Source organism: Drosophila busckii, chromosome X (genome assembly GCF_011750605.1).
Source record: "Drosophila busckii strain San Diego stock center, stock number 13000-0081.31 chromosome X, ASM1175060v1, whole genome shotgun sequence".
NCBI classification, from domain to species: Eukaryota; Metazoa; Arthropoda; class Insecta; order Diptera; family Drosophilidae; genus Drosophila; species Drosophila busckii.
This window is the reverse complement of record NC_046608.1, coordinates 19,060,600-19,080,404: the sequence shown is the minus strand read 5'-3', so window position 1 is coordinate 19,080,404 and position 19,805 is coordinate 19,060,600. Positions and strand designations below refer to the sequence as shown.

General features: G+C 39.9%; 1 protein-coding gene across 1 annotated transcript; it reads right to left on the bottom strand.

The window, feature by feature from the left end:
• Positions 1 to 1,552: 1,552 nt before the first annotated feature.
• On the bottom strand, positions 1,553 to 19,038 carry LOC108606909 (tetratricopeptide repeat protein 28). Its single transcript, XM_017997449.2, has 5 exons — positions 18,761 to 19,038; positions 10,933 to 14,170; positions 7,538 to 9,140; positions 5,267 to 6,006; positions 1,553 to 3,291 (listed from the first exon to the last, which is right to left on the bottom strand). The coding sequence occupies exons 1-5, from the start codon at positions 19,001 to 19,003 to the stop codon at positions 1,643 to 1,645; spliced, it is 7,473 nt and encodes a 2,490-aa protein (XP_017852938.2). The 5' UTR covers positions 19,004 to 19,038; the 3' UTR covers positions 1,553 to 1,642.
• Positions 19,039 to 19,805: the final 767 nt, after the last annotated feature.

Sequence of the window (19,805 nt, the reverse complement as noted above, 5' to 3'; positions counted from 1 at the left end):
AAAAACAAACGTAACCTTATCAATTAAAGTCAATGGAAATATTTTCGCATTCGTTGTGTGTGGCGTCTATAACGGTAACTGTCGCACAGCGTCTCAAAATAGCCTTAGGTAATAAATAAAATAATAAACAATGCGCCAACTAATTGATGCGCTCTCACTCTCTCTTTCTCTCTTTCTCTTTTGCTGCAAACTAAATTTATATTTTAATTCATAGTTATGCGCTGCACTTTGACCTTGTGTGCTAATAAATCGTTTTTAATGATAAGCAAGCAGCTCATTAAATATATATTAATATAAGATTATAACTCACTTGACTACACAAGGACAAGCTAACAAATTATTTTTGCATAACTGATTTTTTTACAAGTATAAATCACAATCGTCTGCCCACTGACTCTGCAGCATTATATAGCGCCTATATATATTTTACTGATAGATTTTTGCACATGTTTGCCATAATTCATCGAAATGCTGACAGCTCTGGGTTAGTCCTGAGGTTAAGCTAAGGCTATAGCTGATAGCTGAAGACGAATTGGGCACAGTTGAGATTTCTTTGATAAATGCGTTAATGCATTTAATTAATTAATTTAATTAATATAATTTTAATAAATAAAAAACAATAACATAAATTTATAACAACTTACGTTGGCGTCATTGTCTTATATGAATTTCAAATAATGAAAGACTGTTAGTCAATGAAATTAAATCGGATTTAGCTGTTTCATACACCGCGTAGGGCACAAAATTAAAATAAGCATAAAAGTATAATGTTATGTGATTAAAATTAAGCCAAGCTTTAAACAATATAGTAAACAATAAATTATGAATATTATATTCGCACCATTCGGCTTCATTGCATACAATTTTATTCATAGCATAGATATATAAGCTTAGCCAAACAGTTTTAAATGTTTTATGTTATTTTACAACAATTTGAGACGCACAATTAAGCGGAGTTTGCATTTTAATTGTTTGAAACTAAAGACAAAAAATATAAAAGAGCATTGAAATAAAAAATAGTAAAAAAAAAAAAAATGAATACAACAATGTGTTATGCATACAATTAAAAAAAATAATTATAATAAATTGAGTTAATTATTTAGAAAAAAATATAAAAAAGCATTGAAATAAAAAAAAGTAAAATAAAAATAAAAATAAAATTTTATTTCAATGCTCTTTTATATTTTGATAAATTGAGTTAATTATGTAGTGTGTTCAAGATGCGCTTAAATTAATAATAGCAGGAAATTTATAAATATTTGAATAAAATAAACTAATACAAAGAGTAAAAAATATTACACATTTTACATATTTGCGATTAATAAAATTGAGTGTTAAAAATATAAATAAAATACACAAAGCTTTTAACATTTGCACACAAATTATAAAAAAAATGAATTAATTATAAATTGTACAAAAAAATTTATTTACGCTAAAAAGTCAAGAAGTTTCATAAAATATAATCAGTGGCTTGGTTTTTAGGACGACGACTATATGAAGCAAATAATATATAGTAAATATAAAAAAACTAACAATAGTAGTAAATGCTTAGACTAACTAAATAAAGTATAATTAAGCTTAACAATTAAATCAGTGCAGAGCGTAAAAAAATACAAAAAAAAAGGAATTTAAATTATGAGAATTAGACGAGACGCGCGGCTGAGCAGGTGGCGACCGAGTTAATGGACTGCGGCTCAGTTTCGCCAACGCCGACGAGGCCAACGCCAGTTGCTCCCGCGCTGGCCAGGACGCGTTTGTAGTTGCTGCTGCATTGAGAGTCCGCAACGCTGCGTCCATCGCCCTCGTCGCGGCGACAGAGCTCAGCGGCAAAGGGCGCGCTGCTGCTGCTGCTAACGTTGCCCGTTTCCAAGCGACGCTCGAGCAGATCAGCAGTGGTGAGTTCGCTGGCCTGCACAAAGCTGCTGGTGTTGGGCACATTGCTGAGCCAGGGCTTGAGCGTGGGTGAGTCCAGCGCGGCGGGCGCGCTGGGATCGCCAGCGACGACAGTGGGCATGGTGGCGCCGGAGCTGCTGCCGCTTAGCTCCAGCTCAGCGACAGCATCCACTAGCGACTTGAGCGCCACAGACTCTGGTTGTTGCTCCTGCTGCAGCTGTTGCTGCTGCTGCTCGTAGTTGGGACTGAGCAGCAGCTGCGAAAGCGGCGGCGCCAAACCCAAACCCATTTGACGCTCATGATAAAGCTCTGAAATGCTGGGCGTAAGCTCACGATTCATATGGCGCATTATGCTGTCCTGTATGCATTTGGCGCTGGGCTTAACTGCAGCTGCGTCTGGCTCCAGCGGCGGCGGCGGCGCTGGCTGCGCTGTCGACGACTCCACCAGCAAATCGGCGCCTGCAGTGGGCGCAAAGTACAAACAATTGGCTGCTTCGGTTTCTGTTAGCGCCAGCGGCTTGCGTGTGGGCGTAGCGACCACGCCCACAGCTGTGCCGCCCAGTTCGGTGCGCACGCTTAGGCGATCCATGAACAGCGCGTGCTCCTTGTTTACACGCGCCGCCAGCGAACTTTGCGCGCTGCCCAGTTTTATTTTCGGTTTGCTGCGTGCTGCCACGCCCACTGGTCTGGGCGGCGGCAGCGGTGGCTGCTGCAGCGTTGGCTGCTGCACGCTGCGTCGCAACACTGTGGCATGCCCCGAGCCCTCCCAGTCTGTGGTATTGCTGCTGGCGCTGCTTGAGCTATCCGGACGACGTCCCGCTGCACTCGCTGCCGCCGCCGCTGCTGCTGCTGTCGTCGCTGCCGCTGCTGCTGCTGCGCCCGACTGCGTATAGAGGCAGCGTATGCGCGTTTGATGCGCCAGCGCCAGCGTCAAGCTGGGATCGGTTACTGGCGGACTGGGCGTAAATGCTGCATCGCTTTCGCCGCCGCCGCCAGGACGCGAAACACGCACCGGACCACGCAAACTGGCGTAACCCAAGCGCGCATGCGACTGCGACTGCGGCTGCGCTGCTTGCGTTGCATAGCCATCGGACAAGGAGTGCTCGCTATCCGTTGTGTTGGCCAGACTGGAGTCCAGACCGCCGCCGCCGTCGGGTTCGCCGCGTCGTCGCACATACGAAATGAATGCGCTGCGTGGATGCAGCGGCAGCGGCAGCGCCAACTGCTGCTCCTCATTGCTGCTCGTCGCTGCGGCTGCAGCTGCTGCTCCTCTGGGTCTGGCGCTGGGCGTGCTCGCTGCATGCGGCTCGGCAAGTGAAGCGCAGCTGGCGCTGCTTTCGCCATCGTCACTGTCACTGTCGCTGTCCAGGCTCAGGCTCTTGGGCGCCTCCTGTGTGTCTGCAAAAGTAAAGCGAGAGCTTTAGAAATTGTTTAAATATTGTAATGGGAATTTAATAAACAATAAACAAGCAGCAGCAACTTGGAAAAACTCAAAGCAACAATTTTTTAGTTAATTCAGCTTAATTACTTAAGCGCTGTGTTTTAATCTAAGCTGCTACTTAATTCATTATGCTTGTGCCTCTTTATTTTTTTTATAGGCTTAACAATCTATATAAATATATTTTTTTTAAACATTTTCTTTTAGCATCAACTGTTCATTAAATAAAGAAATTAAATTAAATTTTATTGCGCAAGCTTTAAAATAAATACAAAAATATATTTTTACTCGGCGCTTGATTCAAATTAAAAACAGTTTGGACATTGCAAAGTTACAAATGGAAAGCGTAAATATTTAACGTAAGAATAAATCAAAATTTGGCATATGCTAGCTAAAAATTAATTATGCTTAGACTTTTTTATTATATCATAGGCCTAACAATTAATTTTACAGCTAAAAATAATTCGAAAAATATATTTTTACTCTGCGCTTGATACAAATTAAAGACAATTTGGACATAGCAAAATTGGAAATGAAAAGAGAAAATATTTAAGGAAAATATATTTTTAATTCCTTCGTACTTCTTCAATTCATTTTGCGGCAAAAGCTTTGAAATAAATTGCATAAATTAATACAAAAAAAAAATCTTTACTCTATGCTTGATTCAAATCAAAGGCCTCCAACTCCAACATTGCAATCATCCAAAGAATACAAAATAAGGTGATACGCTGTATAACCGGAGCGCACTTTCTCATCACCAATAGAGAGCTACACCAGTACGCTGAAGTTCTCTTGGGTGACAGAGAATTAGCGCCAAATACATGGAGAAGTTGGCTAACCATGACAACCCGCTGGCTATCAACCTGCTAGATAACAGTACAACAATAAGGCGACCACCCACTGGACTTGCCTTTTAGAGACCCAGGCTAAGACATTCCAAATAATAAATTCCAAATAAATAAATACTTACAAAAAAAAAAAAAACTCTATGCTTGATTCAAATTAAAAACAATTGATGACATTGCAAAGTTGCAAATATTTAACGTAAGGATAATTCCAATTCTGCCATATGCTAGCTAAAAATTAATTATGCTTAGACTTGTTCACTATATCATAGGCTTAACAATTAATTTTGCAACTAAAGCTTTGAAATAAATTGCAACAATTTTTAGGCTATGCTTGATTCAAATTAAAGACAATTGTGACATAGCAAAGTTGAAAATGAAAAGCCAAAATATTTAAAAGAAAAATTTAAAATATATTTTTAATTCCTTCATACTCTACTCTAGCTTAAAATGCATTATTCTTAGACTTCTTCTTGAATTTTGCAGCGCAAGCTTTGAAATAAATTGCGTCAGTTATAACAAAAATAAATTTTTAGCCTGTCCTTGATTCAAATTAAAGACAATTGTGACATAGCAAAGTTGGAAATGAAAAGCGAAAATATTTAAGGAAAATACATTTTTAATTCCTTCATACTCTCCAGCTAAAAATTCATTATTCTTAGACTTCTTCAATTGATTTTGCAGCGCAAGCTTTGAAATAAATTGCGTCAGTTATAACAAAAAAAAAAAATAAAAGCTGTGCTTCAAAATTTTCACATTTCAATTGAAAAGATCAAGAGAAAATATTTAAATATTTCAACGTTAAATATTTCCTTTTGCTCTTTTCATCTAAAATGTCAACATTGTGTTTAATTTGAATCAATTAATTAATTCGCATATGCGAGCTAAAAATTGAAGCTATGCTTGCCATTAATGCATAAACTAATAACAAATAAATGAATTAGTCTTAGCAACTGACTAAAACTTAAATTTTTATAAGCAAACTGTGCGCTTATTACGCCCATTGGGAGTTTATATCATTAACTTCCTTTCAAGTCAATTATAACCCATAACTAGGCTAAGATTTACTTAAATTAATCGCTTGACTTACCGAACAGCGCCAGCAGCGCTTGGAGGACAAACTGGCAGTGACGTCGATTCGCCTGTTTGCCGGTGCGTAGAATGACCTGGTCGGCGCCCACTTCGGTGAGATCGAAGCCCACGGAGGCGAGCAGCTCGTGGCAGCCGGCAACGCGCCACAGACGCACGCTCAGCGGCATTTCGATGATGCACGCCTCGTTCCCGGCATCGTTTAGTTTGGCTGGAAACTGCGTCAGAATATTTCGCACCACTGCAATTATATCATCCGCATGCTCGGCGCTGTTCACGAGCTTGGCCAGCGCTTGGAGCGTGGCCGGTGTTAGCGCCAGCAGCGCCTGCAAACTGGCGGAGCACTGGGAGAGCCGCTCCTCGGGATCGGTTTGGGGAAAGAAAACGCTCGAGGGAATGCCATTGGCGGCGGGCTCGAAGCGAAAGCCCACAGCCATCAGCAGATCCTTCCAGCCGGCCACAGGTCCAGCCTTATTCTCGATGCTCTGCTGTGTGGTGTACATGGCGTTCTTCTGCCCGCGATGAATGCGCTGCAGACTCTTCTCCACCAGATGCAGACAGACGCGCAAGGCGTCGCGGCAACGCTCCGGCGTGCGCAGCAGTTCGCAGAGCGCGTGACCCAGCAGCGCCACCTTGTTGGACAGACGCACGTTGGCGCCGACCAGCACAAAGCCCGCCCAGTTGGCCGGATGGGCAAAGTGCTTCGTATGCTGCACCGTTTGCATTGCCTCCGCCAAAGCGCTGTAATTAAATTAAATATTAAATTAATAATCACAATCATTTTGAGCTTAATAAATGTTCGAGCTTGCGAATAATGAGAATTATATTATATATATATATATATATATTATTACATTATTGCTCATAATTCATGAGTATAGTAAATTTTCTATTATTTTCTTAATTGCATTGCTTAAATACTTTGATTTTTAGTAATAGTTGTGATAGCTTAAGCAGTAGTTAATCTACTAAACTGCTCATATTATTTAAATTGTTTTAGTAAATTCATGTACTCAAATCATTTAATTTTAAAATAATAAGTTTTCTGTTATTTTCTGAATTGAATTACTTGAATTCTTTTTGAATTTATGATTTTAAGCAATAGTAGTTAATCTACTAAAATTTATATACAATACAAAAATATATTTATATATTACAAATATACAAATTTATATTGTTTTTAGTACATGAATTGCTTAAATCATTTAAGTTTAAAATAGTAAATAGTAAATTTTTCGCTATTTTTTTAATTGAATTGCTTGAATACTTTTGCTATGCATTGAATTTAATTATTTCTGATTTGAAAATTTGTAATTAATAGTTTAATCAGTAGTTAATATACTAAAATTTATGTACAATAAAAATATATTTATTAGTTGCTGTTTTGTATTTTCTATAATTTCTAAAATTTTCTTGTGTAGCATTTTAATTAAATTCTTTGTTTAAAACATAGTTAGAGTAGTATTCCAATATTTTAAAAAATTATTGACAGATAAATTACAAATGAATCGTTTAATTAGTTAATACGAGACTTTTAACAATTGCTGAATCTGAATCTATACAGTTGTTTATTGAGTAGTAGTTAATATACTAAAATAAAAGTAATAACGAATTTAAATTGTTTTAGTACATGTTAAATTCAATAGTTAAATTGTTTAGTACATTGCTTAAATCATTTAAGTTTAATAAATTTTTTATAAGTTGCTGTTTTGTAATTTCTATGACTTTAATAAAGTAGCTACAAATTTATACCTACATCTTGGTCTAGCATTTTAATTGAATTTTTTGTTTAAACTTTAAAGCAAAGCAAATTTACTGTTATTAACTTAAGTTGAATACTTTTGCTATGAATTGAATTTAATTATATTTTGGTTTTTACCAGTAGTTAATATACTAAAATAAATATATTACTATTTTAATCATTTAAGTTGAATTAATTTAAAGAAAAAAAAACATATGTGTTCAAATTGGAATTTAAAAAAAAATAAATACATAACAAAATTTTTTAGTAGTAGCTGTTTTGAATTTGTTTATAATTTAAATGAAGCATAATACGAATTTGTTAGCTTAGCATTTTAATTGAATTTTTTATTTAAAGCATAGTCTGAGCTTTAAGCAAAGAATTCAATTAAAATGCTAAATGCGCTAAGTAGAATATTTAAATATTTTTAAAAATTATTGACAGACGCAAATTTCAACAACATTTGATTAGTTGTTGCAACTAATTGTGTAAATTTCAATTAATTGATGCGACTTGAATTGATTTGCTTACCGAGCAGCGCGTGCGCCTTGCAGCAAAGCGGAGTAAAAGGCGCGCAGCAGAATCTTGGCCGCCGTCTCCGGCACGGGCCAAAGCGAGATGAGCACAGCGCCGGCGCCTGCTCTAAGCCAGCCGCCCGCGAGCTGTGCAACGCCGCCCCCTGTGATGGGCTCCACCGATTGATACGAGCTGAGCACAACGAGACGCGCGCTCAAGCGCAGCTGACGCAGCTCAGCGGCGGCTAAAGTGAAGTCCGCCAGCTGCGGCTCGTGCGGCTCCTTTTGGTCGGCAGGCTGCTCGGCGGTGACCACATCGCCGGGACTGAGCACCACAGCGCCCAGTTTCCAGCTAAGATTGGCAGCAAAATGAACGCACTCCGCGGCTGGGAGCTCGGCCAGCACCGACTCCTTGGTGGCCTTGCAGCCGGCCAAAGCGTTGGCCTGCAGCATATCGGCGACCATGGCGGCTTCTTGCAGAGCCGCCGGCGACTCGCCGCCTGCCCAGCCCCAGCGCTCGGCCAGAGCGGCAGGCACACGCGGCCCGCCCACAACCAAAGCGGAGGGCGGACGACTGCGATCGCGACGATTGCGCGGACGCAGACGCAGCGACTGCAGCGATGGCGCCGAAAGCAGCGCGCAGCGCTCCGATAAATATTCACCCTCATCCCCGGCGGCGCGCAGCAGCGCAAACGGCACCAAATATAACGCGCTATCGAGTATTAGGATAAGCTCGCGACGCGCCTGACGCGAGCAGCTGCCGCTGCTGGGCAGCAGATCGGCGAACGGCGCCAGCAGCAAATTGTAGAGCGTGTGCAAACAGGCGGGACCACGCCAAGCGGGCAGCGCTGGCGCTGCGGCTGCAATTGGCGCACGGCGCGAGCTGCGACTGCCAATGGAGCGCGTCGAGCCTTGGAGACTGGCCAGCGAGCCCAGCGAGAACAGCGAGCTGAGCGAGTAGTTCGAAGAGTTGAGCAGCTGATTGCGACTCACCATGCGCAAGAAGCCGCCGCTAGCGCCTGACGCAGGCAACTCCTCCAGCAGCTGCTCACTGCTCGAGCGCCAATCCGCATCCGCCGCCTCGCGCTGCGTTTGATTTACGCCCAAATTATCGCGCACCATGTGCACATAGCGCTCCAGCAAAGCTTCACCAGACTGCGGCGACTGGGACTGCGACTGCTGCTGCTCCAATTGGCTGGCTGGGGGCAGCTGCAGCGTCTGCTCATCGATGCGCGTTGCATGGAAACGCACAATGCCCGCCTGGGGCTGCAGCAGCCACGCGTAGAGCTCCGCCCCGGCCAGACTATAGTAGAGCACGGGCATGCGCGCTCGATTCACTGCCTCCAATAGGCAATCCGCATGCAGCAGCGTCGCTGTGCTCGACTTCGATTCACTGGCGCGCACCTTGCAGCGCTCGGCGGCCAGCAGCGCCTCCTCGTTGCGCTGCAGCGCCACCAGCAGCTGCTGCAACAAGTGGTAGCAACTTGTCTGCAGCTCGAACATCGCCTCGCGCGCCTCCGGGCTGCGCTGCTCCTGACGCACCGACTCCAGCAGCTGCGCCGCCATCTCCAGCTGCAGCCGCGCGCCCTCAGCGTCGCCAGAGGAGCGCAGAGCAAGACCTGCAAAGCAATCGATAATTATTATAGTCAAAATTGGAAGTTGTGTCTTTTAATTAATTAAGCAGCTGCTTAAAATTTTATATATATTAAATAAATGCTAATAATAATTTTAGTGCTGCTTTAATTTATTAAAATTATATGTGAAGTGAATAAATGCATGGAGTCGAATTTAATATAAATCAAAGTTGTAAACGAATTAAAATAACTGCAATTAAATAAATGCTTTTAATAATTTTAGTGCTGAATTAATATTTAAAATTAATAAAAAAAAATATATATATATATAAAATATATGCAAAACTGAATGAACAAATATAAACGAATTTAATATAAATTAAAGTCGTAAACGAATTAAATGAATTAAAAAACATGCAATTAAATAAATGCTTATAATAAATTTTGTGCATAATTAATATTTTAAATTAATATAAAAAAAAAATATATATATAATATATGAATGAATGAATAAATATTAACGAATTTAATATAAATTAAAGTAAATGAATTAAAAAACATGCAATTAAATAAATGCTTATAATAAATTTAGCGCTGAATTAATTTTTAAAATTTATAGAGTCGAATAAAGTAGAATTTAATATAAATTAAAGTCGAAACTGAGTGCATGCATTTTACCAAATAAATAATGTTAATGCCAAGCTTTTTATTTATTAGTTCAAATTTAAGGCAATTATTCAAAAATTAATTAATTAATTTAAATTTAAAGTACGTTTTGAATTTGATTCATTTAATATAAATTAAAGTAGAAACTAAATGCATGCATTTTATTTATTAAATAATTTTAATGCCAAGCTTTTTATTTATCAATTTATCATATAAAAATTATGGCAAGTATTTCAATATAAATAAATTAATTTATTTTTTTCTTTATTTTCATCAGCTAAATTTGAAGTACGCTTTGAATTTGATTGATTTAATATGAACTAACTAAATCAATGCATTTTACCAAATAAATAATTTTAGTGCCAAGCTTTTTATTTATCATATGCAAGTTATGGCAATTATTTCAAAATTAATTAATTAATTTTTTTTAATAATTTTCATCATTTAAATTTAAATTGAGTCATTTAATATAAATTAAAGTAGAAACTTATTGAAAGCATTTTACTAAATAATATAAAAAATGCCAAGCTTTTTATTTATTAGTTTATCATATTAAAATTGTGGCAATTATTTCAAAATTAATTAATTAATTTTTTTTTTTAATAATTTTCAACAGCTAAATTTGATGTACGCGCCGAATTTGATTCATTTTAATTAACTGCTTTGGCATAAAATAAATAATTGTGGCTGTTCAAAATTTGTAGCTGATTTTAATTTAATTTATTTGCTTGCTCACAAATTAATTGCATTGGAAATATATATAAATAATTTAAGCGTCGAGTTCATTTGGATAATTAAGCAGCTGATTAAATGAATTAAATAATTAATAAAAATAAATTTTGCGCTGAATTAATTTATGAAATTAATTTAAAATAGATTGAAAACTGCATGAGCATATATAATAGAATTTAATATAAATTAGATACGAAATTTAATATAAATTGAATTCATTTTGAATGCCTAATTTATTTATAAAAATTATGCTAATTATTTCAAAATATTGCAAGTTAATTAGCTGCGCTTTTCATTTAATAAGTAAACTAAATTTGAAGCACGCGCTGAATTTGATTAATTTTAAGCGGATTCAGTTAATTGATATGGCTTTAAATTTTGAACTTAAATTCGTTAATTTTATATAAAAATTGTTGGCTAATTAGTTAGTTAGGCTCACCCAATTGATGTCTTATCTTGGCCTCCTCCTCCGACTTGCCAATGGACTGAGCGCTGGCGAGTCCTTGCCGCAGATACTCCACCGCCTGCTCGTGCTGCTCCAGCTGATGATGCACACGCCCCAGCGCGCCACATGCCAGCGCCTTGCCCAGCCGATCCGAGCTGAGCGACAACTGCCGCTCGTAGCACTTGAGCGCCTCCAGCGGCTGGTCGAGCGCCTCCTGCACGGCGCCGAGATTGCCCAAAGCGCGTGCCTGCAACGCCGGAGCCGCCAGCTCGGTGCAGAGCTGCAGATCCTGCTCGTGCAGCTGCAGCGCTTGCGCCAGCTGCCCCATGCGCTGCTGCACTTGCCCCAGCGCGCACATGGCATCCGATTCGAGTGCGCGATCCTGCAGGCCACGCGCCAGCTCACGCTGATGCTCCAGACAGTTGAGCGCCTGCGCGTGATTACCCAAAGCGGCATGCACCTGGCCCAGATCCCCGTAGGCCAAAGCTTTCACTTCCGGACTGTGCAGCTCGTGCGCGACAACCAGACGCTTCTCCAGGCAAACCAAAGCGGCGGACAGTTGCCCCAGCGCGCGACGCGCTTGTCCCAGGCCACGATAGGCGCGCTCCTGATCACGATGATTGGCCAAACCGAGCGCCAGCTGCAGCTGCCGCTCATGACACTTGAGCGCCTCCTCGTAGTCCCCCAACGCGGCATAGCAATCGCCCAAGTGTCCGAGAGCGCGTGCGCGATCCGCCGGCGTTGAGGGCAACGAGACGCGCTCCAGTGTGCCCAGCTGCGCCTCCAGGCAGCCAATGGCGGCCTCATAGTGCGCCATATTGAGACGCGCAATGCCCAAATTCCCATGCGCCTGCGCCTCGACGCCGGCGTCGCGCAGCTCCTGCGCACGCTCCAGCTGCTCCTGATAACACTTGACCGCGTGCGTCCAGGAGCAGAGCGCCATATGCACCGCACCCAAATGCCCGTGCGCACGACACTCGCCCGCCAGATCGGCGAGCTCCTGGCGCAGCGTCAGCTCCTGCGTATGATGCCCCAGCGCCTTGTCCCAGCGCCGCAGCAGACGCTGCGCCAGCCCCAAAGCGCCACACGCAGCCGCCTCCATGCTGCGTTCGCCAGCGGCGCGCGCCAGCGCCAATTGGCGCTGATACAGCTTGATGGCCTCCTCGTGGGCACCAGTGCGTATGAGAATGTCGCCAATGTTGCCCAGCGCGCGAAATTTGGCCGCAAGCTGCCCAGTGGCATGGGCGACGGCCAGAAACAGCTGCTGGCACTCCAGAGCGGCGGCGGTGTGACCCAGCGCCAGATGCGCGAGACCCAAATTGCAATAGGCGCGTCCCATATGCGGACGATGCTGTGCGTCCTTGGCGAGCGCCAAATCCTGATCGTAGTAGCGCACAGCGGCGCGATAGTTGCCCAAACAGTAGTGCGCATAGCCGAGCAAGTGGCACGCTTTGCCCTCGGCGGCCACGTCGCCCAGCTCCTGCGCCAGCATCAAGTAGCACTCGTAATGAGGCACTGCGTCCGCGTATTGCTGACGCGCGCTCAGGCAGTTGCCGAGATTGAGCAAAGCGCAAGCTTCGCCCGCTGCGTCCTTCAAAGCGCTGGCGGTGGCCAAATGTGCGCGATAATGCGCCAGCGCCGCATCGTGCGCGCCCAGCGCTTGATAAGCGACTGCCAAATTTCCATGTGTGGCCGCCTCAGCGCTGCGATCGTGCACCGCCTGACTTATGGCCAGCTCCTGCTTATGATACTTAACTGCAGCCTCGTAAGCGCCAGCGGCCGCATGCGCATTGCCCATGTTGCCATAGGCGCGTCCCATGCCTGCGCGATCGCCCAGCGCGCGCGCTATGGCCAAATGCGCCTGATGCAGCTTCAGCGCCGCATCGTGTGCGCCCAGCAGCTGATACACAATGCCCAGATTGGAGCAAGCGCGTCCCTCGCCCAGCTTATCGCGCGCTGCCAGCGCCATGGCCAGCTGTCGCTCATGCCAGCGCTTGGAGGCGGCCGCATCGCCCGCGCAGCGTGCTGCATGCCCCAGCCCTGCATAGGCGCGCGCCTCGATGGAGCGATCGCCCAAACTCTGCGCTATGCGCAGCACCTGCTCATGACAAGCGGCTGCCTGAGCGAACTGCCGTCGCTGATGATGCGCCGAGCCCAAATTGGAGTAAGCGCGCGCCTCCTCCACCTGATCGTGCAGCTTGCGCGCCAGCCTCAGATGCTGCGTATGGCAATCCAGCGCCGCTTCGCATTCACCCAGCGCCAAATAAACTGCGCCCACATTGCCAATCTCACGCGCCTCCTGCAGTCGATCGCTCAGCTGCTTGAACAGCTGCACGCACTGCTTGTGACTGGCCAGCGCATTGGGATAATCGCCGCTCGCCGTGTACACATGGCCCAGCGATGTGAGCGCCGCTGCTGCCGCCTGCGTGTCCTTGCACTTCATCGCCAGCACCAGTTGATAGCGATGCGCAGTCAGCGCTTCCTTGTAAGCGCCTTGACTGAAATAAGCCGAACCCAAATTCCCATGCGCGCGACATTCGCCTGCGGTGTCGCCCAGCGATTTGGCCACTGCCAAATCCTGCTGCATATATCCTATGGCCTGCTCCAGCTGATTGAGCGCCCAGTGCGCCGAGCTTAGCGCACTAAACACCGAACCGCGCAGCTTAAGCGAACAGCTGCCAATGCGCAGCGCCGCTTCCAGCACCGCCACCGCCGCTTGATATTGTCCCGCCTGCAGCAGCTCCTGCCCCACCACTGAGCTCACCACAAACGGCGACTCGTGCAGCTGCATCGCGCGCAGCTGCTGCAGCGTCGGCTCCAGCGCTGCGCGCAGCGGCGACTTGAGTGACGCCTCCACCAAACCCGCCAGCAGCTGCTTATGCTGCGGCTCCTGCGCCAGCCCAGCGGCAAAGCTTGCCAGCGCCTCGCCATAGCGTCCCAAACACTGCAGTGCCACGCCCTGTCTGAAATACGCCTTCGGCCATTGTGGGCACAGCTCACGCGCCTGCGTCGCATCCTGCAGCGCCGCCGCGAATTGCCCCTGCTTCAGTCGCGCCGCCGACCGATTGCTGTACAGTATATGATTGCCCGGATCCAGCTGCAGTGCGTCCGTATACAGCAGCACCGCCGTCGCAAAGTCGCCCGCCTGGCACGCCGCATTCGATTGGCGCACCTTCTCCAAGAAGAGCGCGCGATTCGCCGCCGGCAGCTCCGGCGTGCACTCCGGTTCGTTCTGCAATAAAACATAAAAATAATTATAATATAAGATAAATATAAGACAATAATTATAAGCACAAAAATAGGGAAAGAAAGTTAATAATAAAAATTGAATTTACTCACAAGCAAACTATTCAAATAAATTAAATTACAATTCATTTTATATCTTCGAATAAAATATGCAAAATAAAACAAATGTTATTTATTGCAATTAACATGCAGCTCAATTATGCAGACAAATATAAAAAACAGCAACTATTATTTAAATGCATATTATTTACTATAAATAAAAATGCTTTCATTTCTTTTTTAATGATTCATTATAATTAATATTTTAAAATGACTCGACTTTAATTTTTGAATAATTTTAATTGCTTACAAATTTGAGCAATTAAATTTTTACTCAACAAAGTTATTGTTATTTCTTGTGTTCAATATTTTGTGCATATTATGCATTTTATTATTATTTTTTTGCATTTTTTTAATTATTATTAAGCTACGTTTTGGCTTTACTAGACTTTAGAATTTAATTTTGAAACAATTTGACTTATTTAGCTTTTTTTTAAATTTTTGATTATTTCTTTTATTTTATATTTATGCATTTTTATTTTATATTATGCATATTAATGCATATTTATTATTATCATCAGACTAAGTTTTGGCGTTAAAAATCTACTAGATCTTAAACTTTAATTGTTGAATAATTTTATTGCTTATCTACTAAACTTTTGCTCAACAAGTTTTAATTATTTCTTTTATTTTATATGCTTATTATGCAATTTTTTTAAGCTACGCTTTGGCCTTACTAGACTTTAGAATTTTTAATTTTTAAATAATTTGATTGCTTAGCAAAAAAAAACTTATTTAGCTATTATTATTTATTAGTGTTTATATTTGCGTATATTATGCATATTTATTATTATTAATATTAAGCTTAGTTTTGGCTTTAAAAATCTACAAGACTTTAATTTTGAATAATTTGATTGCTTATCAACTAAAGTTTTACTCAACAAATTTTTAATTATTTATTGTGCTATATTTGTGCATATTATGCATTTTTATTATTATTATTAAGCTAAGGTATTGGCTTTACTAGACTTTAGAATTTTTAATTTTTAAATAATTTGATTGCTTAACAAAAAAAACTTATTTAGCTTTCTTTCAATTTTTTTAATTATTTCTTTTATTTTATATTTTTGCATATTTATTATTATTATTATTAAGCTAAGTTTTGGCTTTAAAAATATACTAGATCTTAGACTTTAATTGTTGAATAATTTTATTGCCTATGAACTAAACTTTTACTCAACAAATTTTAATTATTTATTTTATATTTGTGCATTTTATGCATTTTTATTATTATTATTAAGCTAAGTTTTGGCTTTAAAAATCTACTATGACTAGACTTTAATTTTTAAATAATTTGATTGCTTAGCAAAAAAAACTTATTTAGCTTTAACTTCATAAATTTGAATTATTTTTTATATTTTATATTAGTGCATATTGCGCATATTTATTATTATTATTTAACTAAGATTTGGCATTCTCAAAAGTTCAAAAACCTTTGACTTAATACTTTAGCTCGAAGTTTTTTGATCTGTTATATCAATTTGCAAAATTTCTGCAGAATTTCTAGTTTTTTCTTTGTAATTTCATTAGTTGTTGTTTGTAATTTAGTGATCTGAAGCTGTTGCTGCCACAGCGCGTTGCACACAGTGTCAATTGTTGTTAGTTGTAATTATGTTAAATTGCTGCCGCTTTAGCTATGCGCTGGCCACTGAGTCACGTTTCTCAAGCGACAAAGAGAGCGAAAGAGCGAGAGAAATCACGACAGGTCGCCACAAATGCGGAAGCAATTCCACGAATTCATGGCTCACAGCATCAAGCGGAGATAAAGCGCCAGAGCCCAAATAAAAGGGAGACAGAGAGAGAGAGAGAGAGAGAGAGATGCTGAGGCAAAGCCGTGACAAGCGCATTGCGAATTTGTTGTTTTCTTTTAATTTTATTTGCAATTTAAAAATAATTAAATTGCATGAGTATGCAAATGCATTGAAACTTTAGTAATAGTCAAAGTCAAGAGCGAGTAAAAGCGAAAGACAGAGTGCGAAAGAGAGCGCTGAATATTGTGTGTGGGTTGTTAATGGCTTAAAGATAGCCATAGCTAGCAGCTACGATTACCATATAAATGACATTAATTGAATTGAAAATATTTATATATAAAGCTGAAGGCAGCAGTTGGCTCTGGCTACGTTAATTCTAAGTTACAATTAAAAATAAATAAATAAAAAATTATATTTAATATATAGCGTAAAAAACTTAACGAGTTGATTGAGAAAATATTAAAAAAATAAAATAAGAGAAGTTTAGAAACTAATAAAAGTTTTATATTCACGTTCGATATTCAAAATGAGCGCATTTCCTTTTGATCTACAAAATTAAGCAAATAACTTTCAACTATTTCAATGAAATAATCAAATATTAGCTATCAAAATTGCAAGGCCATTAATAAACATAAAAAAGTGTATACGTTACTTCAGCAATTTTTTTTTAAATATATTAATTTTATACAAAAGATATAAAAAAAAGAGCAAAAAATATAATAAGCATTAAAAAGAAAATTTCTATTAGTTGTACATATAATAATTAATCAATTAATATATTTATAGAAAAAAAATATTAAATACTCTACTCTGATAATTATTATTTTGAATAATATAATTTTTGTTTTTATTGCTTAATTAACTATTTCATTATTTTCGCAGTTTTCAAAATTAAAGCAATTTAAAATTCTCTTAAATTTAGCGTCCAATTTTCAACAAGTTTAATTTACTTTTCAAATTATGATTAATAATAAAGTTAGTGGATCTAAAAAAAATTAAATACAAAATATAAATCTTTAAATCTCCCAAATGATATAAAATATAAAATCAACTTTTGTATATAGTTTAGCTGCTTTTATAGCAATTCAATAGCCAAGAGTGTCAAGAGAGCGAGAGAGCAAGAGCTTGGGATTAAGCGAATTTCGCTTCAAATGTGAAGCGTTTAAGCATTGAGAACGGATGCGTAATAAACGTTAACGTAGACGGCATAGCAACAGCTAATTATTTTATTACGTCTTAAATTGCAAACAAAATTCTTAAGAGCGTTGCAAAGTCAGAGAGAGCGAGAGAGAGCGAGAGAGAGAGAGAGAGCAAACGTGGTTACAATCGTGAAAATTGTTCGCATTCCACATGCCACAAGCGCTGACTTTATCGACTGCAGATGGATGCGAGTGTCTCGCTCTCTCTCTCTCTCTCTCTCTCTCGCTCATGCTTGTGGCACAATGGCTTGCGGCGCAGACAAGAACTTGCAGCCAGCACAACTGTTGCCACTTGGGTGCCAAGTTATTTTTTCTTCTTCTTTTTTTCAGCGAGTTCTTGCAACGCGAGTTCTTGTGGCTTTGCCTAAATCCCAAAACATTCCGCGCGCTTTGTGGCAAGAGATCTTGCAGCTATTTTCATCAATTGTTGCAAACATTTGGGCGCCAAAAACTTTAAATTAATTGATTTGAGCCCCAAGAGCAGAGTCTTGGCTAAGTCGCTGTCTGTCAATTCAGTTTGTTCATCAGTCTTGCAGTTGCTACGTTCGTTCGTCTGTCCGTCTGTCCCAGGCGGCGGCGCAGCTTATCCGCCAGCTTGTCCTTTTGTTCTTGTTGTCGTCGTCGTCGTCGTCGTCGTTGTTGTTGCTCATGACATGACAGCGCGGAATATGATGAAAGGGTCTAGGCTTTAGTTAAAGCTTTAAACTTGAATTGCTGCTTTTGTTGTTGTTTTGCTCTTTTGTTTAATTTGGCGTGTGTGTGTGTTTCGCTTTTGTAGTTGCGCCGCTCAGTTAATCAACATTAAAAATCATTTTCGTAATTAGTTGCAACTATGTTTATACAGTTGTCGACAAAAGTATTTCAACAAAACCAAAGTTTATATATTTATAAAAATTGAAATGACTTCATCAAAGAAAAAACTCATTTAAATTTCGTTTGTGCGATACAAAACTTTTCTTTGCCTATTAAGTAATCATTGAAAATTTAGCATATATTTCTTCGAATTTTTTTAATAAATATATTTGCTGCAAAAAGTTACTTCAAAGAAAATTGCAAAATAAATTTTAAAAAAAATTAGAATCATTTCTTGGATTTTTTAAATAAATTTATTTTGCTGCAAAAAGTGGCTTTAAACAAAATTGCAAAATAAATTTTAAAAAAATGTAGAAAATACTTCTTGGATTTTTTAAATAAATTTATTTTGCTGCAAAAAGTTGGCACAAACAAAATGCCAAAATAAATTTATTAAATTCTCTTTGCTTTTATTTTAATATTTATGATTTTGCGCTGCTTTTAACTTTAGCTTTGTGTAAATAATTTATTTATATATTTGTTCAAATTTTTTAATAAATATATTTTGCTGCAAAAAGTTGGCACAAGCAAAATTGCAAATTAAATTTATAAAAAAATCTCTTTGCTTATATTTTAATATTTATGATTTTGCGCTGCTTTAAACTTTAGTTTTGTGTAAATAATTTTGAGCACTATACATTTAAATTATAACTAAATATCGTATTCCAAACTTACCTCGGAGAAATCGCGCTGCGACATTTTATTCAAGAGCTGCTCGGCGGCATTGGCAAGTTTGCCATTGTTCTCACTAAGAAGATTTCCATGTTGCTGCTGCTGCTGATTGTTGTTGTTGTTATTGCTGCTGCTGCTGCTATTGTTGTTGTTGTTGCTGTTGTTGTTGTTGTTGTTGCTGCCGTTATTGTTGTTGTTTGCATTAAAATTTAATGGCAAATTTATAAGATTCTCATAATTCGTCATTTGTATGCAAAGCGCATTAAACTTGCCTCAAAGCATGCGGCATGCAACTGCAAATAAAAAAAATATATTAAAGGGCTTTGTTGCAACTTGTTGCTGGCGCCACAGCTGGGCAGCCATTTAATTATTGTTATCATTTAATTGAGTTCTCCAGTTAGAGTGAAAGTTCGCATTAAGCCCAAAATTTTTTAATTAAAGCAGCAACAAAAAATCAATTAAAGCTGTTGCAGCCCTGGTGCCACTGTGTGCATGTCTAGGCGTGTCGAGTGCTGCACTCGTACATTAATTGAAATGTTACGCGCAAGAACAAAAAAAAAAAATAAAAGACTTAGGCGACAAACCTGATATGCCACACACACACACAAAAGACTTAGGACACAAACGCGTCACGTAAAGCGCGCGCCGCTCACATTACACTTGCGTAAGCACAAGACTACACTTAATTATGTAAAAATATGCCCTAAAATAATAATGGAATTTATTTGTTTATTATGCAAATAGCAGGCTTAGGGTTTTTTTTTCTCTCTCTAGCTATAAATGTTCTTGTAATAAAAACAGTTTCTTAAAATAAAATGAGCGCTCTACACTTTCTATATAAACACGCGAATTAATTGCACAACATATAATTGTCTTATTTAATTTTTAAAATTGTTAAATAATAAGCTTCGAAATTTGATGTATAAACATTTGCAGTATTTTCAATTTTCTTATTCAGCGCAACTTGCGCTTGTTTCGCTTCTGGGATCGAATCGTGTAGTATCGGCGTCTTATAATACTCGGTGGCGCTCCAATGTGCATAAAGTGC

Bases quoted from the DNA above. Each gene is read 5' to 3' on its own strand.
- LOC108606909 (XM_017997449.2), bottom strand. From the start codon at position 19,003: ATGACGAATTATGAGAATCTTATAAATTTGCCATTAAATTTTAATGCA. The intron at 9,141-10,932 runs GTGAGCCTAACT...ATTGCTTTGCAG, and splicing joins CAAGATAAGACATCAATTGG to GTCTTGCTCTGCGCTCCTCT. The intron at 3,292-5,266 runs GTAAGTCAAGCG...TTACTTTTGCAG, and splicing joins AGCGCTGCTGGCGCTGTTCG to ACACACAGGAGGCGCCCAAG.